Source organism: Leucopleurus acutus (assembly GCF_964270905.1).
Source record: "Leucopleurus acutus genome assembly, chromosome: 17".
Taxonomy (NCBI): Eukaryota; Metazoa; Chordata; class Mammalia; order Artiodactyla; family Delphinidae; genus Leucopleurus; species Leucopleurus acutus.
Genome location: NC_139159.1, coordinates 3,863,605 through 3,889,503, shown reverse-complemented (window position 1 = coordinate 3,889,503; position 25,899 = coordinate 3,863,605). Strand labels below are relative to the sequence as shown.

General features: G+C 42.3%; 1 protein-coding gene across 1 annotated transcript; it reads right to left on the bottom strand.

The window, feature by feature from the left end:
• Positions 1-7,256: 7,256 nt before the first annotated feature.
• On the bottom strand, positions 7,257-17,079 carry RP1 (RP1 axonemal microtubule associated; the record flags this gene model as incomplete). The annotated part of the gene is made up of 3 exons (XM_082858669.1): positions 7,257-12,883; positions 15,612-15,786; positions 16,453-17,079. 3 exons carry the CDS (start codon positions 17,077-17,079, stop codon positions 7,257-7,259), a joined length of 6,429 nt encoding a protein of 2,142 aa, XP_082714795.1.
• Between the last annotated feature and the right edge of the window lie 8,820 nt (positions 17,080-25,899).

The following is a 25,899-nucleotide window of genomic DNA, read 5'->3' as shown; positions in this document are numbered from 1 at the left end:
TTTACCATAATTTAAAACTTCTGCTAATTGAAAGTCTCACCAATAAGAAAATTAAAAAGCAAGCTACTGACTGGGAGAAAATATGTGCAAGACATAGATCTGAATACGTTATACCCACAGCGTATAAAGAATTCTTACCACTCCAGAACTGCAAAGACCCAACAGAAAATAAGATTTGAAAAAACACTGGGACATAAAAGACACATGAATGGCAAACATCAACAGTTATTTGGGAAATGCAAATTAAAATCACAAACTAGAATGGTTAAAATTTAAAAGATGATAACACCAAGTGCAAGCAAGAATACAGAGCAACTGGAATTCTTATACATTGCTGGTGAGGCTGTGAAATGGTACAGCTACTTGTGAAAGCGGCTGGCAATTTCTGATAGAGTTAAATATACAATTACCATACATCCTAGCAATTTCACTGCTAGGTGAAATAAAAACCTAGGAGAAATAAAAACCTATGTCCTGTAATAAGACTTGTGCATGAATGTTTATATAATTTACATTCATAATAGCCAAATTCAAGAAATAACTCGTGTCCTTTAATCAGTGAATGGATAACAAATTGTGGTAGATCCACATAATGGCATACCATTCAACAAAGAAGAAAAACAAACTGCTGATTCAAACAACAATATTAATGAATCCCAAAAGCATTTTGCTAAGTGACAGAAGCAGACATCAAAGATTACATATCAGGCTTCCCTGGTGGTGCAGTGGTTAAGAATCAGCCTGCCAATGCAGGGGACACGGGTTCGAGCCCTGGTCCAGGAAGATCCCATATGCCGCAGAGCAACTAAGCCCGTGCACCACAACTACGGAAGCCTGCACGCCTAGAGCCCGGGCTCTGCAACAAGAGAAGCCACCGCAATGAGAAGCCCAGGCACCACAACAAAGAGTAGCCCCTGCTCGCCGCAACTAGAGAAAGCCCGCAGGCAGCAACAAAGACCCAATGCAGCCAAAAATTAGTTAATTCGTTTTTTAAAAAAAGATTACATATGATATGATTATATTTACAGGAAATTCCAGGAAAAATACCATAGCAACAGAAAGCAAATCAGTGGTTTCCAAGGGCCTGGCAAAGGGGAAGGGGACTGACGGCAAAGGGGCACAAAAGAACTTTTGGGGGTGATGGGCATGTGCTATACCTTAATAATAATGGTAGTTATATGGCGGCCTATCTCAAAAGCCATTGAATTGTAGACTTGAAATTGAGGGGTTTATTGAATGTAAATTATATCTGAATACGGTTTATTTTTTTAAATGATTAAAAAGGAAATACAAAAGAAAATTAAGAGATTAAATCAGAGGTTCATCATCTTCAGAGGATATTCATAGTAGGATTTCTAAAATGAAAGAACAAAGAAACAGAAGGGGGTAAAAAATTCAAAGAAATAAAACAAATTCCAGAACTGAAGAATATGGGTACTGAATGCTTAGGATAAAAAATGAAAAAAATGTCTAAATCAATGTGCCTCTATGTTAAATTTCAGAATACCAGAATAAAGGGAGGGTCCTAAAAGCTTTTGGGAAAGGGAGGGTGGGGAAGTTACACACATAGAAGCAGGAATGAGAATGGCTTAGCACTTTTCACACTGGGATTAGGAGATAGAAGACAAATGAAAAAATGTTATTTCCAACATGTAATGCTATATCATTTTTATCAATTAAGCATGAGAATAGAATAAAGGCAGTTCCAAACATTTAAGACACGAAAAGTTCCTCCATGCATTCTTCCTTATAAACCATCAGAAAATTCGTTCCATCAAAACTGAGACCTAAACTAATAGTAAGATACGGGTTTCGGAAACAGGACATCCAATACTGAGAAGGAAACGAGATTCCCAGGATACTGCGGAAGGAAAGCTTCAAGCTGATGGCTGTGCAGCAGGCCTGGAGATCAAACAGTCCACTTTGGATGAGAAGTGGTCCGCTGAGGTGGGAGGGGGCTTTATGAAGAATGTCTCCAAGACAACTAATGTCCCCAAGGGAAAAAAAATGGTCCAATGGAAGAACTGATACGCACTTCTATGATGACAGGGATTTTCCACCGTGGAAAAGGGTTTGGTAATGAATGAGCAGTGGTCAGGTTTAAAGTTCAGGGAAAACAAAGAATAGTTCGAGAAAGGAAATATAGTCCGAATACACTAAGAGGCTCATTTCAGGAATAATATTCGCATGGTAATTAAAATAAAAATGCAGAATAGTGTTTGTTTTTTTAATTATAACATTATTGGGAGGAACAGAGACAGGAAGTAGAAGGTGGGAGGTGGAGGATACCAACAGACAGGCAAAATCTAAAATTGAAAAAATACCAGTATCTTAGATATACATAACTAGAAGAAAGAGCTAAAAGTTTTAAAGATAAATGCCTCTGTGGAGTGGAAATTATATGTAAAGGGTCAGAAAGTGGTCTACATTTTTTTTATTTTGAGCCTTGTACTTCTACCTGATTTTTAAAAACTATTTATACATGTATAATTTTAATTAGAAAATTAAAATGCAAGGGGAAGGATTTGTCATCCAAAGAAGTAAAACTTCTGAGCCGGACCACCTGCCAGTGCAGGCCCACCTCTGGCGCTAGTTCCTTTCTCCCGGCAGAAACCAGCGGGCGCGGCTGCACGCGGTGCCTGCAGCGTCTGCAATTAGGCAGTCACTGTGGATGGACCCCATTCCCACCCCACTCAAGGCCACTCAAGGTTTACGTCAGTTCCATCAAGACACTCCACATTCTTCGTATCAGTCAGCTTAAGCCCATCTGTTGACCCCTGTCAAGGTCTACATTACGCCTGGTGGGCTGCCAATCAAGCCACCTTCCCTGTGAACCTCCAGAAGGAAGACAGCACCACCCTGAACCCCCAGAAGGCCATCCTATACCATAACCTCTGGAAGGGGGAGAGGGGGAGCGTACGTTCTGTGAAACGCAGGAGAGCTCAGCGTGCACACTGGTGAATGGGTGAACAGGGCCAAAGTAAGGAAAGGCACAAAACAACAAAACTAGGGCTTCCCGTTGGCCCAAGTCATTCTTCACGTAATTACTTTACCTTTTTGACTGAGAATTTCCACTGTCTAATCGTCCTGTGTTTACATGGGACTGTAAAACAGTTCCCGATATCATACAAATGATGTGGAACTGGGGCTCCAGATCACGACGGCAGAGCGGGAAGATCCTGCGCTCCCCTGCTCGCACACACACCAACACTAAAGCTACACGCAGAGCGATTATCTCTGAGAAAGACCTGGAGGCTAGGGGGACAGGTGTTCGACAACGAAGGGTATAAATAAGAAAAGGCCACTTCAAGACAGGTGGGAGGGGCAGAGATGCGGTCTAGTCAGAACCCGCCCCCCAGCCCTCGTGTGGCGACCCCCAAGTGTGAGGGACGTCACAGCCATGGAGGTCCCCCCGGGGAGCAAGGGGGGTCCAAGCCTGGATCGAGCTCCCGAGCCCAGGGAAACCGCCCCAGGAAACAAGCCCTCCCCACGCCTGGTTTTTAACAGCAGAGCTGACACCCAGGAGAAGCCAGGCTCTGCTCTTGCGGCGCTGGTCCAGGTCCCGGCACCGAGGACGCAGCTTGAAAAGCGCTGGGCCCCGCACGGAGAGCCCCTGGTGGAAGCTGCCTTCAGGGGGGCCGGATGGGGCGCACCGCCTCCGGGGGCCGCAAGACGTACCCGGTGCCCCGGGCCAAGCTCTGGGCCTCGAGCCTCAGCCACTCTCGCCAGAGCCTCTCCGCCGTCTCACGAGGCAGCTCCGCACGGGGCCCCATTTTACGGATGAGGAAACCGACAAATCGAGCGCCGCCCGCATGGACCCCGGCGTCAACACCCCAGCCTAAACCGTGAAAACGGGACACGGGTTGCGTATCACTGAAAGGTGAAGAGGTAAGACGTCTGACAGCTTCATGTGAGAGCGACCCCTACCCGCCGGGCCAACAGCTCGCTAACTGAGCTTCCGCTCGACGTAGGGGTCCGTCTGCTCTTTGCTCCCACTCTCCCCAGGCTTTCCTTGGCGCCGGCTCCGAGGAGTCTTGACAGCCGGCGTTCCCCGTCATAGCCCCTCCATTTGCGAACTTAGACTCCTTGCTAACTGTGCCTTTCCTTTCATTCCGAACACTTCTATACCTCCGGGCTTTAAGACCTGGGGCTGCCTGCACAACTGGGTCCTCAGCTCTTTGAAGCAGCAGCAAACAGCCCCCGGACTGGCCCCCCCCCTCCCATCCGCCCGCCTGCCCGCCCCGGGCCTGAGGCGCTGCAGGTGCTCCCGCGAGCCCGGGAAGCCTCCTCCCGAGGTGGTCTTAGCTCCCGGCCGCACGGGGCACAGCTGCCATCTGGTGGGCACAAGCGGGAACTGCATCAGCCCGCCCTGGGGACATTCCCCTGAACCAGCAGGCTAACGCCCCTTCCTCTGCCGCAAGCACTTATCTCGAAGGCGGGCAGATCTGGGCAATATTCTTAAATTCCCTCTAATGTCTCATTTGGTCTTCTAAATTTCACAGCCTTTCAAGGTTTTTTTTTTAATGTAAACCTTGTGAAAAAAATCCTTTGAATGTTTAAAAAAAATCATTTTCACGTTCTTTTAAAGATGATTGGAATATTGCTTCAAAAAATATAAGAAACTTAGTTCTATCCCTCAGCATCTTTACATATCTTTCTACATGTATGGATTCGAAGTTAATAAAGAGCGCTCAAAAGCACTTCTTATCCATTCAACACACATTTACGAGGTGCTTACCACGTCCCAAGTAATATGCGAGATCTGGGATATCAACATGAGTAAGACCTGGTTCCAAAGCTCAGACAGAATTCAATGCCTCCGAACATGTTCATTTTAGACAAGTACATTACACAGTCGTGCATTACCCATTCATTTCTGTCACTCCCAAGTTCTTCTTCCCAATATCGTCTGGGTCTCCTAGGACATCATTTGATGTAGTATTACCAAAAACCATATGCTACATGCCACATTTTCCTAAAAACTCCTCGTTGCTGTGAGTGATTTCCCCAATCTCCTTGGTACATCTAAATATCACTCCTTCCAAATTAAAAAGAAAAATAATTTCCTTGTCTCTCTGCTCTGGGGAGAGTGCTAATAACTTTTAAAACATCTTACTCCTTCTTCCTCACGTGAGAAGAATAAAAATGTAGTAAAAGTAGCATTGACTTTCAAGCACAAAGGGACTGGGTTCAAATCCTGACATATGTACTGTGCACCACTGACAGAAGTACTTTACCTCCCTGCTTCTGGGTTCTCTCATCTATAAAAAGGGAGCAACAAAGCTAAACTCACAGCGTCTTTATGAGGAAGGGTTACAGATAATAAACCCGTAAGATTACCATAGCCCCTGGTATACAGTTAGCACAACTTTAGTGTTAATTCTCCTCCCCTTTCTATCACAGGAATACCTAGGAGATACTGCAGGTTCAATTCTAGACCACTGTGATAAAGTGAATGTCACAATAAAGCAAGTCATACAAATTTTTTTGTTTCCCTGTACACATAAAAGTTGTGTTTACACCATAGCCTATTAAGGATGTAATAGCATTACATCTTTAAAAATAATATACATGCCATAATTTTAAAATACAAAGCAAAAAAAAATTGCAATAGTAATATCAAAGATCGCTAATCATAAATCAACAAATATTAATAATGAAAACGTTTAAAACATTGCAAGAATTACCTAAATATGACACAGAGACACAAAGGGAACATGTGGAAATGTCGGGAAAATGTGCCCGACACACTTGTTCGACACAAGGTTGCCACCAACCTTCAATCTGTAAAAAACGCAGTATCTGCAAAGTGCAGTAAAGCTAAGTGCATGTATATCTCCACAGTTTTAGCCCTTTTATTTCACCAAAATTTCTCATTGCTCATTACAGAAGCTTACGTAACAACTTCCATATTTCAATTAGAAGAGTGTATCACAATGTAGAAAAGTCATACTCTATGTAGAGGTAGACTTCTCTGGTTAAATAAATAGCAACTCATAATTTTTTATGGATTTATGACTCATGCTGAACTGAAACCAAAGGTATTCCTTATATAGGTAATTACTTTTAGTTCCCCAATGCCAAATTTGTTATTTTAGCACCTCTGTGTGTGGCTCCAAAAACATTAATTTTTCTATTTCGAGTCAGTTCCAGACAAGAGACATAAATTCCCACGTTTTATAAGACTTGTTTCTATACCATCAAATAGTCATGAAGAACAAGGAACCTTAAAAGATACCCTGGTTAAGCCCCAGGCAAAAATAACAAGTATTCAAGAGACAATTTATGGTTCTTAGTCTAATCAAATTTATTTATCCTTCTAAGCAACATGTTTTTATTTATATCTAGTTAAATATTTTATTAATGCAGGTGGACACAGAAAGAAATCTGTCAAGTTCCTCTCCACAGCAGTTCTTTTTCAATTTTGAGAACTCTGGGTGAAGTCACCTTTCTCTTTTCTTTTCCAAGTTAAATCATTCCAGTTCCTTTCATTTTTCTTCACAGAGCATGCCTTACACTTTTCCATTTTTTTCTGACCTATCTGAATTTCTTGACATTTTACTAATGTTTAAGAGATCATTAATTTCTAGGCAAAGTACTGGAGAGCCAGCTTAGTAGTACAGCATCTTTTTCTAGTCATGAGGAAAAACAGTGAATCCTCTCCCATGGAAATGCTTGCAAGTACATTAGACAGATGTTCTGAGGAAACTAGATTCAACACATTTCGCACACACACACAAAAAAAACTTACGAGATTGTTGTTGAGATCTTACAGACTTTTATCAAATCAGCAGTTAAAATTAATAAATGAAGTAATTTGAGGCTATGTCTATTCCATTAATTCACCAATATCTTCAATACACATTTTGCACTAAGTTGACAACATAACAAAAAGGGGGGGTGGGTATAATTCCTGTCCTCGGGGCATTTATGGTGTCTTAGGAGAAAAAAAACAGAAACAAGAAATTATACATGCTCAAGAAAAAAACACACAGGAACTTCAAAAATAACAGAATAGAAACTGAGTCTGTAATTGCTGAAAAACTGAAGAACACAGAAATGATGAAAGTCAAGACGGATAATCCAGTGGCAAGATTTCTGGGGTAAGCTCATTTTGAAGACGTGGCAAATTCTTAGAGGTTATCTAATCCACATCCATCCCATGTGCCTCATCTTTCTCATGAAGAAAGGCTGTGCTGATATTGAAATGAGAGACCTTCTTGTTCATCACGGCTTTCAAGACCAGTTCAATTTAATTAGTTTTCCTCTTCCCAAATGAAAAGATTTTCATCTTCAAAAACATAAAATATTTCTAACGTGCTTCTGCTGCTGATATCTAAGGATGCCTCAACTTGGCAGAACAGGCAGGCTTGGCCGAGCATTTCACAGGAGCAATGATAGTTATTTTCTCTTACTGCTTGGTTGAGATTTGTTCCTGAGTTCTGGAATCTGTTATTTAGGACGTTGTTATTCTCATCAACTACTTCAAAGATTTCATTTGTCTGATTTCCGGGGTCTTGTATATTTGAATTCACAGGACCCCCAACTAGCAACAATGTGTGCAAGAAATTCTTTAAATATGATTGAAACTTATTTAAATTATTTTCTTCCTCTAAGCCCAAGAAGTTAATTCTTTTTAATTTTCTCCTTTTATCCATCAAGTCAAATGTGCTATTAAAATAAAGCCAATCAAATGTACTGCCAATGGCATTATCAATAAACGCTTTTCTACTACTTGCTTTATTGTTCTTATCTCTGAACATGTTTTTGTCTGACTGTAGTAAACATGGGTGTATTTTCATCCATAATTGGAGACTCAAAGAATTTTCAATATCAGAATCTTTGCAATATGCAAATCCTCGGTGTTCCTCATTTACAGGCTGGTTAATAACAGTTAGTATTGGGCAATGTTGACCACAAATATTATAGAGTTTATCCAAAGAGTCACCTTCCTGAAGTGCACCGTGAATTACATTATTACCAGGCAATGGTTGGTTTTTAATAGTATTATCAGAGACAGGATGGACTTTGTTACCAGCAGATGTGAAGACATGAGTGACAGATGTGCATGCTCTCTCTGACCTATGATTACACGTCTCTTCTGCATGGTGGTTTGGTATTCTCTCCTGAGAACAAGTTTTATTCTGAACATCCAGCAAATCCTCGCGAAAAGGCTCAGAGTCGCTACAATGAGGCATGTTAAAATAATTGCATCTCAGTTCAGGAGGTTGAGTCAGTTCCTCCAATTCTGAAGAGGAGAGTTCAGCCATATTTGGGCCTGGGGCCAAATTTCCAAAATGTGAATACGGTACCTCACTGCTGTTATTATCAAGTAGAGTATCCACTGATGTGGTGTCTGCATTGCCACACATGCCAGAATTTTCAAGAGATGATACTCTTAGCAAATGATTTTCTTTCAGAAGCCACTTGCCCTTGTCAATCAGTACCCCCTCTTCCATGTCTCTGGGAATTCTGTTACGACCATTTTGTTCAGTACCATGTTCTACAATGTCTTCCCCATGGTAACTGGCCCTCACATTATTAAAATCACATTTATCTCGCCTTTCCTCCTGAAATTTCTGCAACACAGTTGAATTACTAGATACCTGTTCAGAAGAGCCAAATGACTGACCTTCAGAATCATAAAGACCTACCTTCCCAGCACCCTGAAATTCCATAGAATCATAAGGACAAACCTGAGATGTATGTGTAGACCCAGAGAAAAAAGATGGTTTCATCATCTCTGCTTTACCATAAAGTTTTTCTATTGTCCTTTTAACAAATCCTTTATTATAGTCTTTCTCTTGGGCCACCTCCTCACCACCATCACTGGGGCCATCACTGGATGTTTTATATGACTGTTCATTCTCACTGTCTTGTCTATAATCTGACCGATCAGAAGTCCCTGACCTTTTGAGGTCATTTTTAAAATTAAGGAGAGACTCTGCAAAACTTCCAGCTTCCATGCTTTCCACCATCATTTTTACTCTCATTTCAGTTTCTCCTTCAATGAGCTGCTTTTCAGTATTCTGCTTAGAATCATAGCAAAATACTAAAGATGGTGGTGTTGCCAGGCTCCTACCGATTGTCTCACAAATGACACCCTTCCTTGCTTCTTCTTCTGCAATGTTCCTGCTAGAGACTTTGATCAATTCCAAATTTTTACTAGCCTCTAACTCTTTTTGGATCAATTCTTCAGTAGCTTGCTCTCCTGAATTTACCTTTGTATTAAAGATATCAGTGTTCTGGTTTTCTAATTCTTCAGAAGATTCCAATTCTGAAATGTTTCTTTCACTTGATGTCACGCTGTTGGTTATTGAGCCTGGTTCTTCAGAAGTCTTTGAGTCTTCCTTATCAAAAGATGTATATGCATTTTCATCCTGAAATTTCTTTAATGAACAATTTTCAAATTCATCTAGAGAACTATGTTTCCTATGAAGTTCTGGTTCAGTTGCATCTTGGAAAAAGCCACTGTGGCTTAAATTACTGACATTTTGGTGTGACACCAATATACTAAAGCCATGTTTACACCCAGGGTCTGCCAAAATATTTAGGTCTTTCTGAACTTCACCAACTCTTTCTAACTCTTCGGTCAATTCCAAATTATCAGTATATGTGTTTTCTTTGGAATTTAAAAAGTCACTGGTATTACAGACTTTGATGGGAATGGAGGCCTCATCAACTGAGCAAGCCATCTCACGGATACGGTTTTCCTCATAAGCACAAGGCTTATGAGAAGACACAGTGTCAGTAAGTGAAGAGACCTCTCCTAGGAAACAAGCCTTATTCATGGAGGTCTGATCCATGGTACAGCCATCACTGGGGAAAGAATTATCACTGAGGTTCCAAGTCTCTTTTGGAGGATAAGTCTTATTCACAGTGCACATCTCACATGGAGAGCAAGTCCCCTCTGAAACACAGACTTCAGAGACACTGTCCTCACTGGCAGAACAGCCTCCATCTAAAGAGGAGATTTTCTGTGTTTTCCCATTTTCAATGCATTTAGGAGCTATGTGAATGTTGGGTGTAGAACAATTTGCAGAAAGATCTATTGGAACCATGTCCTGCTCTTTCTCAGTGAGTCCAAAGTGATTTGTGGTTGATTCCACTAAACTGGCAACAGCAGCCTTCAAGTCATCTGCTTCCTCTTTGACAGCAATGTGCTTCAGAACCTCCAACAACGCAAGTATTTCTGAAGTTCTGCTGGTAGTCTTGTGAGCATCACCTCGACAGAAGCTATTCATACCTCCCTTTAGGTTTAGCACCAGGAGCCAAGCCAGAAGAACATTAGTGGATGAATTATATATCGGAGAAGGAAAGGGAATATCTGCAAGTGAACCTGGCATTTGAACAACTCCATTCTGAGTCTTGTGACTACTAGGAACTAAAGCTTGCAGTTGGCAAAGCAACCAGACTGGTAACAGGTGTTTTGGAGTGTCCTCTTCCATAAGATCTACTTGAATGGCAGCCTCTACACTTTGCCCTTTTGTAGCTAGGTTTATGTCTTTGTAAACAAGGCTTACCTCTTGTCCTGACTTTTCAGCAGATACCTGACTTTTAGTATTAGCATCATCAATAGCTGACTGTGACAAAGTACGATATTCATGGATGGAAAGCAAGTAAGCATCCTTCAGAGATTCAACCTGGCTCCCATAGAGATCTTTGCTAAGTTCTTCACTGTTATCTTTGTCAAAAGATGTACCGACCTCTTTCCCTAGATTATCTCCTGTCAAACTGGCATTTTCAGTTATATGTTTATTACCTTCCAGGACAAAATTATTTCCTTTTCCAGAACTTTTGTGGGAATTATTTCTTGGAAAACAACTGTTGTTATAACCTACCACACTCCTTTCCTTTGTGCATATTGGAGCTGACTGTCTAGGTTGCAAAGCTGAATCTGAACTTATGTTCTGCAACCATCTCTGTACATAATTTTGAACTGAATGATGGGTAATAGCCTCAGGAAAAACAGCTTTTTGCAAAGAAGCTAAGGACTTTGCCCTCGTTGTGACATGCTGTTTACTTACAATAGTATCTGATTTCAACCTATCCCCTTTTTGTTTTTTCTGGCTTCTTAAAGTTATGTGTGAATTATTAACTTTTGAAACTAAACTCTTCTTTGACGCTCCTCTCAAATACCAAGATGCTATTTCTGCTTGAGCCTGTGGACCACAAAAAGCATTGGGTTTCTGCTCAAGAAAGTTAAACATATGAAATAAATTTTGATTTTCAAAAGTATTTTTGCAATATCTAAATTCATTATGGGAAAACACTTTTTCTCCTTGACCAATTTCTCCTTTTGTAGGTCCTCCTAAGTTTACTTTGTTTAGTGGTCTGGATTTTCTTTTGGCTACAAGTCCCTGAACCTTAGGATTATGAATAGTATTTAATTTATTTCTAGGGAGATTCCTGGAATTCACAGCATTATTACTTTTGGAAGAAAAATAATTTGATTCAATTACCGTATCACCTGCATGGAGGTCTTTCTCACAAAGTGTCTCTCCTTTAAGGGGACTACGTGAATCTTGCAGTATGGTTTCCTGTGCAATTCTACCTCTTGTGTTTATTCTTTTACTCTTCCTGGGGATTCCTTTCCTTGCAATCTCCCCACCCTGATGCTTGGAATTTATCACATGCTGCTGAGATTTCATCTTCTTTTTGCTGGCAACAGATGATGAAATCTGCTTTTCGTTTTCTGGAAGTTTTGTTAAACCACACTGAGAAAACTCACTAATTAGTTTGTCAATTCTTGTGGTGACAGTAGAGGATCCTACTGAAGCTGGGGTCTCTGAAATAGTTTTGTCAGTTCCAGAGTTGTTACCTGAAGAATGAGTTGCATCTGCTAAAAAAGGACTGGCTCTATCGCTGGTGTTACCATAAGTTCTTAAATTCTTGACACTAGTTTTGTTGTCCGCTGTTACACTATCAACTATACCTTCCTCCACAACTGAGTTTTCTGATGTAGTCTGTGGCAAGCCGTTATTATGGGACATGTCTAACATCTTCTGACTTGCAATTTCTACAACACCAGCACTTAGTGCGTTTGATTTGAGCAGTCTGCTTTCCTTTTTTCTTTCTAAAGATGACTCTACCTGCTCATTGTTATCAACTTGAAGAAGTACTGGTCTGTTGGATACTGATGACATTTTACTGCAAGAATGTGTGAACATGTGATACTCAGATTTGTTTTCCCCATCTTTCCTTTCTTCACTATAGGAAAACTGCCCAATCATTTTCTCTTGCACTTCAGTTTCAGATACTAAGGTCACACTCCCTATCACAGATTTCTTTTGCCTGACTCTCCTTGGTCCAGGTGTAGGGGGCCTATAAAAATGATGTTTCGCTTGATCCTGAGTTCCCTGGGTGGCAGTTGTGTCCATAGCAGCATTCTCCCAACTAGCAGAATTGCAAGTTTCAGTATCCTGATCTCTCACTGGACTGTTGATCTCCTCTGCCAAACTGCCCTCTTGAATACTGCCTTTCTCCAAAGGTGAGACATCTGCAGACAATGAACATGCTGTAATCTTTAAACCAGATGATCCATCATCTGTTCTTCCTGGGAAACTGCTTACCTCACTCTTTTCATCATTATTAGAAAGATCAGCTCTACAGACAGTGGTTGTCCATTTTATGGTTTCCTCCTCTTTTATCTTGAATCGAACTTTCATCTCAACTGTCATAGTACCATCTTGATTAAAAATAATTGATTTCTCAACATCATCTTCAGAAGGATATATCAATAAATTCTGAGAATCATTTTTTTCTAAGGCCAAGTAATTTTCAGAAGCAAAAGAATGGTCTGAGTAGCAATCATTACTCTGCATTTTGTCAGAAGAAACAGAATAAATTTGAGACCTTGGGCTTGAAGGTACATGTGTGCTCACTTTCAAGATTTTAAAAGTAAAAGATGCCCCACATCAAAATATAATGTGGAAGACAGAGAAGTTATAAATGTCCAATAGAAGAGGCAGCAAAGAAAGAAAACAAAAAATAATTAGTAAGAAAAATACCATATTTTCTAAATTTCATAGTAAGATATTGTTAATAAGTTTCTCACCTCTATATATTCATTCGTCAATTTAGTTTACTGTAGTATCTGGTATATTTCTACAAACTACTCTTTAAAAGAGAACTTATAACTCTACTTCAATGAGGAAATTCACAGAATTTTAATCTTAAAGAGTTTAGTAAGACAATTTTAAAAAGGAAAGTATAAAGTAGAAATTGCTAAGGATTCTAGCAAAAATAACGAGATTTTTGTGGGATTTGGTTTTGTTGTTTTATTCTGTTCACCAGTACTGAAATTGGGGTCTAACCAAGTGCTGCTTACCTATTCATATAAGCAAGTAATAATTTACAGTGGTATTCATTTTCCTACCTGTGTATATCGACGAGAGATATCTATACCATTATGAAAGTAAAAACATTTTTAGAATTTATTTTAAAGGCTAGGTTAATCTAGTAATAATTATGAATTTAACATTCATTTTGTATAATCAGTGCATTTATTTAATATCAGTCACAAAAGAGAACAGAGCTAGTCAAAGACCCAGATATCTAGGTATTTTTTTTAATGTGTACCTCTAGAGATAACCTTGGAACTCATGCTTTCTAAACTCAGTCAAATTAGTAGTTTGTATAGATGTGCACATGCTTACCATCAATTAAATACCTTTAGTTTCAAAGGATAAGCCTAGAGATACTTCCTCTTAATTTTTAGTATACTTTCGCCAAAATTATAAATGAAACTGTCTCACTCATCATTTTTTAAAGTAAAAACTTAACAAAGCCCTCAGATTCCCTGAAGCCATTAAAAATCATGCTCAGAAACCCACATCAGACAGAAGACAATAAAATCATTCTGATGAAATGACCAGGGTGAACTAACACTACCTGCACATAAGATCCTGGGCAGCTGACGCCTATGGAACAGACACATGAACGACTGGCTATTAGCGTATCCATGAAATAACTAAAGAACAACAGGAAGGAATAGTTGAGTCTGCCTAGTTCAGCAATAAGTAAAGGAATTAACACCACTTAAAATGTACCATTCCATGTTTACATAAAATAAAAATTAAAAAGGAAGTGTAAATGGCAATCAACACATTCGCCTGGAGCTAAAATACTGAGCACTGTAAATAATGAGATTAGCTCTGCCTGAAAAAGGGAATTTACAGCCTATCCCACACTCTTGGGTGTCAAGAGGCACTCCTCCTCACCTATCCAAAGGATAATGTCTCATTAGATGGCATTTCCTAAGGAACTATCAACCCAGAGTACTGTTAACGAGCATGAACTGGCTATATGAACCTTTTTTTTAATAAATAAAAAGTGGATTTAAGGGCCTGTGACTTTTACTGGAATAACTTCAGAAAGTAGAGCATGTATGTGTAGTTAGAGGTTTCTCTTTTTTTGGTCAAGCAGTGCGGCATGCAGGATCTTAGTTCCCTGGACAGGGTTCGAACCCGTTCCCTCTTCTGCAGTGGAAGCATGGAGTCCTAGCCACTGGAAAGCCAGGGAGTTTCCAGAGATTATTTTTAAATACGTCGATCAACTAACCTGAGCTCAGCTATGATCTGCATGGTATTATTTAGAGAAAACTCTGCAACCACCAGAGTGTCACTTCCACATATTCCACGGAATTTAGGATTCCTCTCTAAATCAATGGTGGTACTTCGATCTTTTATCTAGGTATTAGATGCAAAAACAAAAACAGAAAACAAACAAAAAACAAACCTCATCAATTTAAACAGATATATCATTGACTGACTGACTTCAAAAAAATCTTTTTTAAAAAATTATCAGATGATCTCTACAACTCTCTCCAGCTACAAATATAACAAATTTCAGTTTAGAAGGTTTTGATCCTCTCCTTTTCTGTGATGAAGGAAATCGGTCAGTTAAGATGAATTTGAGGGGGCTATGTTCTAGTTGGGTGAGAATAGGACTGAGTTGACGCCCTGCATTCAATTTGTGCTTTTCCTGGAATTTCTTCTCTGTTCTTTCCGGAGGGGAAGGGCCGAAAAAGGACCATTCCAGGGCGCGGCGCTGGGCTTGCCACATTTGGGAGCGCCGCCTGAAGTTGGGCGCACAGCCTCCCGACGCCCTGCCGTTGGGCTGGTGGAGGCCGCAGCACTGCTAGGGTTGTATCAGTCCTCCTGTTTACACTATTTCTTTTTGCGACCATGGCCCCGCCTTAAGTATTTCTAATTAAGAAACAAAACCTCAGGAAACCGAAACTTAACCAGCCGCTCTCGCTTCTGTAATTACGCCTGCTGACCCCCCCCCCCCCCCCGCAACCGTCCAACCAATCGGCGACTAGTGTCTCTGTTTAAAAGTCAACCAATCGGCGACTATATTTGTACCGGTCTATAAAAGAGCTGTACTAAACTCCGCCAGGACCTCTTAGCGTCACCGGCAACGAGTGCGCGGAGGTCCAGGTTCGAACCTGCAATAAATGACCCTTGCCGTTTGGCTTTGACTCTCGACTCTGGTGGTCTTGTGGAGGGGCCTCGCGACCTTGGGCATTTCAAATTTTTGTTGTTGTTGAGGTTAAAACAAAAACAACTCAGGGCTAAAAATAAGGGCTACATATTTAAGTGACTTACTTTTTCTGCTTTCTGACCTAGCATTTCCCTTGGGGTACACACGGTGAGAGATTATCCCCGGTACTCTAGCAGGAAGCAAGTACTTTTGGATGTCATAATTTCCTGGTTTAAATGGCTCCCTTCCTGCTGCCACCACAGCTCCAGAGCTCAGGATCACAGCCTGGAGACTGGGAACCTAGGGGGGAAAATCAAAGAGTTATGGTCCTGACATGAGCAGCATGAAGTTTTGTTCTTTCCATACGGTGAGTTTATAACTGATTAACTCAACAGCCTCCTGGGTTTCATAATCACCCACCACTCGCTGGGCACCAAATGACGTATACAAAATATCGATGAACCAAGGGTATGGGGCGAGTGTTGGTCTAAGTGTTGGTCTAACACCCGTCTTCAGCCCACAGCTGGCACAGGCCGACCGGTCTTCTGCCATCATAACCAAAAAAAACTTTAAAGGGTACACAGTACTGCCCCTGTCCTCCCCACTCAAGCATCCAGCTGGGAAAGGGCCTGACGGACACACCAGGACCGGGAAAGTGACACACAGGTCACAGGAAAAGGCTTTCTGTGCCCAACAGAATGTCACCCTTGGCCACACCTTTTCAAGAAATATCGTCGAGGCAGATTCTGTGCCAACACATTCTATAACGCGCGGCTCAGGGAACGGAGCATGTGAGGAAAAAACAAAGAGCCCCACAGGGCCCACGCCTCATTGCATTGACCCAGAAACGAACAGCCACCGCGGGGAGGGCGGGAGCCAGCGCCCTCCCGTGAGCAGGGAGCACGCACAGGCGCGGGAAAAGCCTTCCTTCCCCGGGGCCGCCATCACGTCCCTCACGGTGCTCACCTTCCTTCCGTCCGTGGCGTAGAGCTTGGTCACCGGGCGCTGCATGACCTCCGTCAGGTGCTGCAGAAAGACCTCAAAGCTCTGCGTGACCCTCCTGCTCAGGAGGACTGCACGTCTCGTCTTCGGGTCGCCATTCCTGAAGACCACTAGCCGCCGCGGCGCGCGCAGCATGCCGGGAGCGGCGGGAGCCGCGGGAGCGGCGGCGGCGCGTGCGCGCTGCACGTGCGCGCTGAGGGCCCGGCTGCTGAGCCAGGGCCGCGGGCGCTGGCGGGCCTTTTCCAGGTCCACCGGCTGCATCTTCCTGCCGTGGGAGCACAGGTACGACTGGCCGTCCTCCAGCTCCTCCAGGCGCGTGATGCTGTGCCTTCCTCGGGGGGTGCTGATGTTCCTCACCCCGAAGGGTAGGGGCACCTTCCCCGACAAGTTATCCAGCAGAGCATCCAATGTCTTGAAAGAACGAGGATTCAGCACCACCCGGACGCCGCCAAATTGCGGGTCTCCGCTCTTGTAGAAGCTGATCCTTTTGGCCACGACAGGCTGAGTGACGCCCAACTGGCGAGAAGGAACCTGACCTTCAGAAGAAATCCGACGAATCATGGAAAAACTGGTGGAAGGAGTTTCACTCATTTTGGTTGAGACCTGGAGAAGGGAAGGAAATTATTCATCTTCACACCATGAAGAATAGGTGCTAATGCTAAAGCCAGCTACCGATAGCTGTTCCTCGAATTTCATTCATTCATTCATTGATTCATTCATCATACCTACCTATTTTGAAAGATAACTTTCGGGGCTTAAAATAAGACATAAAAGCAGGGGCTTCCCTGGTGGCACAGTGGTTGAGAGTCCGCCTGCCGATGCAGGGGACGCGGGTTCGTGCCCCGGTCCGGGAAGATCCCACATGCCGCGGAGCGGCTGGGCCCGTGAGCCATGGCTGCTGAGCCTGCGCGTCCGGAGCCTGTGCTCCGCAACGGGAGAGGCCACAACAGTGAGAGGCCCGCGTACCGCAAAAAAAAAAAAAAAAAAAAAAAAAAAGACATAAAAGCAGCAGTTAAGTAACGGTATTTATAACTGAAACATTAAAAACAACCTAAAGACACTAATAAGGGCCTAGGTAGATAAATCATGATGTATACACCCATGGAAAACTATGAGCCATTGAACATGGCTTTATTTATTGGCATAGAAAAATGGTCATGACCTATTTATTACTAAGTGAAAAGGCAGCTTATAGAATACACATGTTGTGCCATTGCCAATGTGTACAATATTTATTATACTAGAAGGAGATGGTGGGTTCTCTCTGATGGCAGAGCTATGGATAATGTTTTTATACATTGCCGAATTTTGTGACTCTTTAAAATTAGCAGGTATTATTGAACAGTTAAAAAAAAATCAGAAACCATCATCCAATGAGAAAAGAGTTTTGCAACTGATCGATTTAGTTCTGCATGTCCTGGCAGTTAAAGAAAAGGGAGAAAACAGGAAACGTTTATAAAGTTCAAATTGTCTGTTGGATGGAATCAAATGAACTCATCTAGAGGAGACTGGCTCCTGACATTAAATTCTAGAAGGAATGTATCATATATATCCTTAAATAAGGGCCACGTTAAGGTAGTGTAAGATGTTTCCATTACAGATTGTAGAACATGCAGGTAAATTATCTCACACACGACTAATCTTACTTTGGGAAACGCTGCACTAAACAAACATTTTTAGAATGAATGACATTACTATGGGCTGCTTAAAATGGTGCAATCTGGTTACTACTCCCCGTAGTGGTTCTAAAGTGAGCACTTCAGGAGGGAATTTAAGAGCCATTTTCACCAATCACTGAGGTTTTTCTCTTCCACTTTCCAAGTGAAGCCAGAGTCTGACTGACAGCTGAGCAGCTTGTGGGAGGGTTTATCTGATGCTGGGCTTGTTTTTCATTGGTAGCCTAGTGTGGCTATTTTCTGTGGTTTGAAATCAATGTAATTGTTGGTGTCTTTTGACAGAGTAAGAATGCCCTGCAGCCTTGAAGACAAATTGAACAAACTAAATAAATATGATCAGTATTACAGAGATGAACAAGGCATGTCTGTCATTATAAATCAGCTATAAATCTGGCCCAAATCACCTAGTTAAATGGTTGCAAGCTGTTTTCTAAGAATCTTCATTTATCTCCAATACGATTTACAAATCTCATTTATATGTAACTTAGGAAAATGCATTCAAAGATCAGCCTAGAAATTAGATGTGTCTCCCCTTCTCTCTTCCCAAGCAGTTTAAGGTAATGATAACACTTAAGACACTAAAGGCAGCTGAAGCAAGCATGCGCATCAGGAGCTGGGGAATCCAGGTTTGCGGTGGAGTCAGCGAAACCCCAATCTCCCCTCATCCTCAGCTGATAAACTGCGCCATGCCCTGAATCTCCAGGCCCTCACCAGCTGTGAAAGGGATGAGTTCCTTCAGTATTTAAACAAAAGACTTCAGAACTCTTTGCCTCTAACTACTTTTTAGGTTGGTTTACTTAGTATTTATTTGAAAATATTTTACATGAATAATGTTTGAGACACATTTTTCACCTAATTGTGGAAATTATATTTATCTACATGGAAGTGTGTAGTGAGGCTTTTAATTGCAGTGGTTTTCTGCCTGGATCTCACTATTTGGAGAGCTGCTGACCTGGTCGTCATGTTGAGAACACAGTTATGTGAGCTGATATGCTAAGGGTTTTCTTTGGGAGGGTTTGTTGGTTTTGATTTCTTCGTTTTGGGCTAAAGTAAGAGAAAGGAGATTCTGTGCTGGGACCAGAAAGGAGACCATGGAAGACAGGGTCAACTGCAGGGAAGAAATGGCCCCCATTGTCCCCATCCCGCTGCTGCTCAGTCCTGATCATTGGTTTTGAACCTGATGCGTGAAGGGAAGAAGCTAAAGTTACCACATCCTGGGGAGATGCCATATGCCCAGCGGTGGAGGAGCATTTGCAGAGCAAGTACTTGCAGCAGGGTAGTTGCCAGGCACCTTGATGAGGAAGCTGTAGCAAAAGCAAAGTGAAAATACAAGTTCCTCTGGTCCTAGCTGCATGTAAGAGGATCTCTGGGAAGTCCTAGGAGTCACTGGGGGAAGTTTTGGAGAGTGTTGAGATTTTGCATACATGCGGGTAAGGTTTAAGAGCCTATGGTGAGGTGGGCATTGCACAGAGCATGGTGAAGAGTATTATGGGTGAATAAAAGGATCTCTGTGCGTAGAGTGCACAGTATCATCACTGGGGAACAGAGTGCAAAGTTGATTCGTTCCAGAGGGAGTGTTTCAGCCTTTGCCTTGACATCATCATATGTATGTCCTACAATGTCCATGGGAAGATCACAGAGTAATTCAGTAGCACAATTGAGGAAGAGTCACGGTACCATGAAAACATCAAGGAGAGTTGCTGAGGGTGGGAAGAGGTGGCGGTCTCCAGAGGAAGAGCTGTGTACAGCTGAGATGCCAGAGGCACAGAGTGGGGGGATGCCCTCCAGGAAGATGGCAGGGATTAGCGCAGCTTCTGCCAGTGCACGCGAGCAGGGCGGCGACGCAGTCAGTCAGCCTCGACAGTAGGGTGTCTGCTTTTGTGAAACAGAGCTACCAGCCTCCACAACTCTTAGCTACCCTGTCGTAGTTGTGCACCTTTCGTAATCAGCTTTAAAGACTAATCGGAATTATTTGGATGGAAATTTTTTTAATGTTTATTTACATACATTTTAGATAACAAGGTTTATTCTTTGCCCTCTGAAATCGGATAATGCAGTAGGATACTTAGGGGCTCTGTAGGGAACAAAAACACTGAGTACTTAAAGTGGTCTAATTCTTGTCCCAGCAGGTTATGCTGAGGGAGGAGAAGTGGAGGTGGACAGAGGGAAAAGGGGAAGCTAGGGTCTTAAGGCTTTCTACTTTCCTCACCACCGACTGCCCTAGAGGTAGCAAAGAACCCAGCTAACAGTCTCTTGCCTCCAGCCCAAATTATATTGAAATCTTCTTCTAATGGCCTGACGCTTGCTATCGATATCTTCCCTACTTCTCTGCAAGCTCTTCATTGCCTATAGTCAGACCAGGGACCTGTCATGGATACTTGTATTGCTTTTTAACATAAACCGGATTTTTTTTTACACCCTTTGTTTCACTAGGTCCAACCATTGTTATTGCTGATCCGCGCCTTCATTGGTCTGAATCATCTGTGCTGCTCAGAGCTAAATAGTTGCCTCTACCAAGAGGGCTGTACCTTCTCTCCACTACTCTCTTGACAAAACAGATGACCGATTCACAAGATGCAGGTGTATCATGTCCTAATTACATTTTTAATTTACTTTTCTAGCATGTAGTAGGAATTGAAGCAATTCAGAAAGAAAAATGAAGTAGAAAACAAAACATAAGAGAGGTATAGTCATAATGTTCTATAGCAATTCAGAGATCTGATGCTGCAAGAAAAAGTAGTTCATCTCACAGGTCATAACGCTGTGGGGTGGCCTTGGGGGTGAGGGTTCAGAAGAGAAGCACACGGCAGCCGCAGCACTGCTAAGCACAAGCAGCTTCCTCCTTCTTAAGGTATTGCACAGATTGCTCTAAAGAGTTAGCAGAGCTTTTATAATCAGAAGAAAACAAAACTTTACCCATGTTTTAATACACTCGAATTGCTTGATTTCCTGATACTGAAGTTCCCTCCTACTTTAATATCAGCATATTGTGAATGTTTCTTGCATATCTGGGTAAAGATAATATTAGCAGTATTTATTGTTTTTCTAATGGTTACATACAGAACACAAATAGGTAAGCTAGATATGTAAAATAAAGTACAACTGGCTAAAATAGATTATTTTCAAAATAAAGATTTTAAACAGTTTTGTACTTACCAGAACTTGAAACTTCCCTTATAAAGGAAAAGATGGGTTAAGTTGTTTGAATAATTCCCATAAATGTTACCAGATATGTAACCTGCTTGTTTCATGCAAGGAAACTAATGTCTTTGGATTTATTCTTAGTGTATCCACTCAGGGATTGAGTACAGCCAATTAATTTAATCCGAGGTGATGCTAATCACCAGACAGAATTCACCTTAAGGGGACCATAGCCAGAAACAAGCCAGTTCCCAGCATACTCCACAGTTCTGAAATCTTCCTAATTAGTTGCCCTTGCATTGCACCTTGCTTACCTAGTATCATTCTCAGGAGAAAATACTTCGCCAATTCATAAGCATTTCCCTCCCAGACAGCCTTAAGTCCTCATTTATTTTTATTAAAGAGAAAATGTTGTTACGCTGCTAAAAATGACATTTTGTCATTCTTTGATAAGCAAGTCTGAGTCAGTATTCACTCATGGTAGTCATTAAAAAGAAAAGGACCTAAGCCTTTTGCTTTTGTTTTGTTGCTTTACTTTTTTTTTTTTTTTTTTGCAGTACGCAGGCCTCCCACTGCTGTGGCCTCTCCCGTTGCGGAGCACAGGCTCCGGACGCGCAGGCTCAGCAGCCACGGCTCACGGGCCCAGCCGCTCCACGGCATGTGGGATCTTCCCAGACCGGGGCACGAACCCGTGTCCCCTGCATCGTCAGGTGGACTCTCAACCACTGTGCCACCAGGGAAGCCCTGTTGCTTTACTTTTAAAACTCTAGGGTTTTTTTTTTTAATTGGAGTATAATTGCTTTACAATGTTGTTTTAGTTTCTGCTGTACAATGAACTGAATCAGCTATATGTATACTTATATCCCCTTCCTCTTGGGCCTCCCTCCCCGTCTCAATCCCACCCATCTAGGTCATCACAGAGCACCATGCTGAGCTCCCTGTGCTATACAGCAGGTTCCCACTAGCTATCTATTTTACACATGGTAGTGTATTTATGTCAAACCTAATCTCCCAATTCATCCCACCCTCCCCTTCCCCACCACCGTGTCCACACATCCATTCTCTACATCTGCGTTTCTATTCCTGCCCTGAAAATAGGTTCATCTGTACCATTTGTTTAGATTCCACATATATGTGTTAATATATATTTGTTTTTCTCTTTCTAATTTATTTCACTCTGTATGACAGACTCTAGATCCATCCACATCTCTACAAATGACCCAATTTCGTTCCTTTTTATTGCTGAGTAATATTCCACTGTGTGTGTGTGTGTGTACACACACACACACACACACACACACACACACACACACACACACCACTTCAGACTATATTACAAAGCTACAGTTATCAAGACAGTATGGTACTGGCACAAAAACAGAAATATAGATCAATGGTACAGTATAGAAAGCTCAGAGATAAACCCACATACCTATGGTCACCTAATCTATGACAAAGGAGGCAAGAATATACAGTCTCTTCAATAAGAGACTGGACATCTACACGTAAAAGAATGAAATTAGAATACTACCTAACAGGACTTCCCTGGTGGTGCAGTGGTTAAGAATCCGCCTGCCAATGCAGGGGACACGGGTTTGAGCCCTGGTCCGGGAAGGTCCCACATGCCACGGAGCAACTAAGCCTGTGTGCCACAACTACTGAGCCTGCTTTCTAGAGCCCATGAGCCACAACTACTGAAGCCCGTGTGCCTAGAGCCCGTGCTCTGCAACAAGAGAAGCCACCGCAATGAGAAGCCCGCACACAGCAACGAAGAGTAGCCCCCACTCACCACAACTAGAGAAAGCCAGGGCATAGCAACGAAGACCCAATGCAGCCAAAAATAAATAACTTTATAAAAAAAAATACTACATAACACCATACACAAAAATAAGCTCAAAATGGATTAAAGACCTAAATGTAAGACCAGACACTATGAAACTCTTAGAGGAAAACATAGGAAAAACACTCTTTGACATAAATCACAGCAAGATCTTTTATGACCCACCTCCTAGAGTAATGAAAGTAAAAACAAAAATAAGCAAATGGGACCTACTTAAACTTTAAAGCCTTTGCACAGCAAAGGAAACCATAAACAAGACAAAAAGACAACCCTCAGAATGGGAGAAAATATTTGCAAATGAAGCAACAGACAAAGGATTAATCTCCAAAATATACAAACAGCCTTTGTTTTTAATGTAAGCACTCTTGCTTATTATGGTATCAATGTAGTTCTATGAAAATGGCTGTAAATGTAACAATTTGGCTACTCAGCATAACAGGACACATGAGAGAGGCACCACCCAGGAGTGATGTGACACTTCTGCACACACAGCTCTCCCACCGCTCTGCTTAATCATCATGGGGTTTGAACGTGTTTCAGGGCTTTGTCCCACATGCCGTCCCCAGATGACACGCACTGCCTCTGATGGCTACCCATAGCCTAATCTGATTTGAAGGTACCTCACCTAATCAGATTTACCAGGCTTCCCGCCTCAGCTCTGAACCGCAAAGACAAGGTCCTCTGGGAAAGAAGGACCAGGTTCACACTTGTGCTGCCAGACATTGCCTCCAAACAGATCACAAAAGGAAAAAGATTATAAAGCTGCATGGTTTGCCTTGTAAATGCTGCCTTTGTAACAAGTGACCAATTAAAAAGTAAAACGGGTAAGAAAGGGAGGGAGGGAAGAAGGGAGAAAGGGCAGAGAGAGAGAGGCACTGAGTGAAGAAAGGAAAGACAGAGGGAAGGAAGGGAGGGGGTAGGTAAGAGAAACAGTAGTGTTTAACTTGATACAGACCTCCATTGATAACCATCACCATCCCACAAAGGGCAATTGCATCATTAAAAAAATGCATGTTTACAGGGTAGCAATAGGCATGAATGGCATTATTACCAGCTCAAAATTGAAGTGTCAATTTTAAAAGTTTGGAGTTAGATATAATCTGCTCTTCAATAGCTAAAGACTAGTGAATCCTATAATCCACGTCGGATAAACCATCCACATGCATTGGTTCTATTTCAACGAAGGAATTTCAACTAAAGGACTTCCTTTGGGGCACTTCTAGAAAAAGTAAATTTTCATACATATAAGTCAGCATGAAGGGGCCCTCCCTTCATCTCCCCTAACACACGTTCCACTCCCATGACTCCAGTCAGGAACGGGGACCAATACACCTGTTGCCCAATCATGCCACCATGCTGTCTTCCCGGCATCCCTTGTCTCTGGCAGACGCCACTGTAGGAAGTCTAAACCACTGCTTCTCAAGCTTGATCGTGCACACAGATCACCTGTCTGGTCACCACTGACCAAGGAGCCAGGCCACGGCGAGCCAATGCACAGAGGTTAAGCATGTGTGCTCTAAAGTCAGACCTCGGTTCAAATCCTGTCTCTTCCTTCCAGGCCATTCACTTAATTTCTCTGTGACTGTTTCCCTGGCTGTGAAATAGCGGGAAACACCCACCTTCTAGGCTCATTGTGAAGACTAAAATATATATTACACGTTAGGCAAAGCGCCTAATGTCCTAATGTGTTCAATAAATGTAAATTTTTATTTTGCCGTGTCAATATTCTTTTAAAACCCTTCCACTGTTCTCACATCCTTTAGTAAATACTCTCACACCCCCCTGTACCACACCTTTTGTGGTCTGACTCCAGCTTACTCTTCCAATTTCATCTCATGTGTCTTGACTCAACAGTTTGAATCACCTGACATTTCTTAAATGTGGCTCCACACTTCTGCACACATTGTATCTTTTACTCGGTATGCCTTCTCTAGCCCTAACCCCCTGCCCTACATTACCGTCCACCTTTCCATCCCTTCCTTCAATATTCAGCTCATCTCAGGAACCTTTCTTGCAGCCTTGCCTTCCCACTATGCAAGCATTCTCTGCTGAATAGATACCCTCCACTGTGCTCACTTATCTGTATAAATATATACTCTCTCACACCTGTCACCACACTGCCGTTGGTGGCTTCTTAGTCAATACGCTCATTAAGCACCAGAAGTGTAACTAATTTATTCCCTCAGAATTTCTAGAAACAGCTCAGTGCCTCGTACACACCAGACACTGGATAAGTATCTGCGAAAGGAATGATCCTCTGCTTGGGTTTAATGTAGTGTGTTATAGAGATATATATGCCTGAAGAACCCTGCCTCATTTTCACTGCTAGAATTTACCTCTCTAGGAAGATCCAAGGAGCCCAGGGAAGGGCTCAGATTTCCTCAGGAAGCATTTGGAGCAGTTAGTATGGAACATGCCCCTTGTCATTCCCATCCAGCCCACATGGAACTCTGTGTAAGGTCCATTCTGATGAAGGTCAATTACTAGACGTTAAACCTGGACGGTCTCTACCTTGGAAACAATTTCCCACACTACTGATCTCCTGGACTTTGAAGCAGGCATCTGTCATAGTTCAGGCTGCTGTAACAATACCATGAAGCGGGTGGTTTAAACAACAGACATCATTTCTCACAGTTCTGGAGGCTGCGGAGTCCAAGATCAAAGCATCAGTCAATGTGGTTCCCGGTGACCCTTCTCTTTGGCATATCTGAATTGCAGCATCACTCCTCGTGTGCTGTGGGGCCATTATTAAGT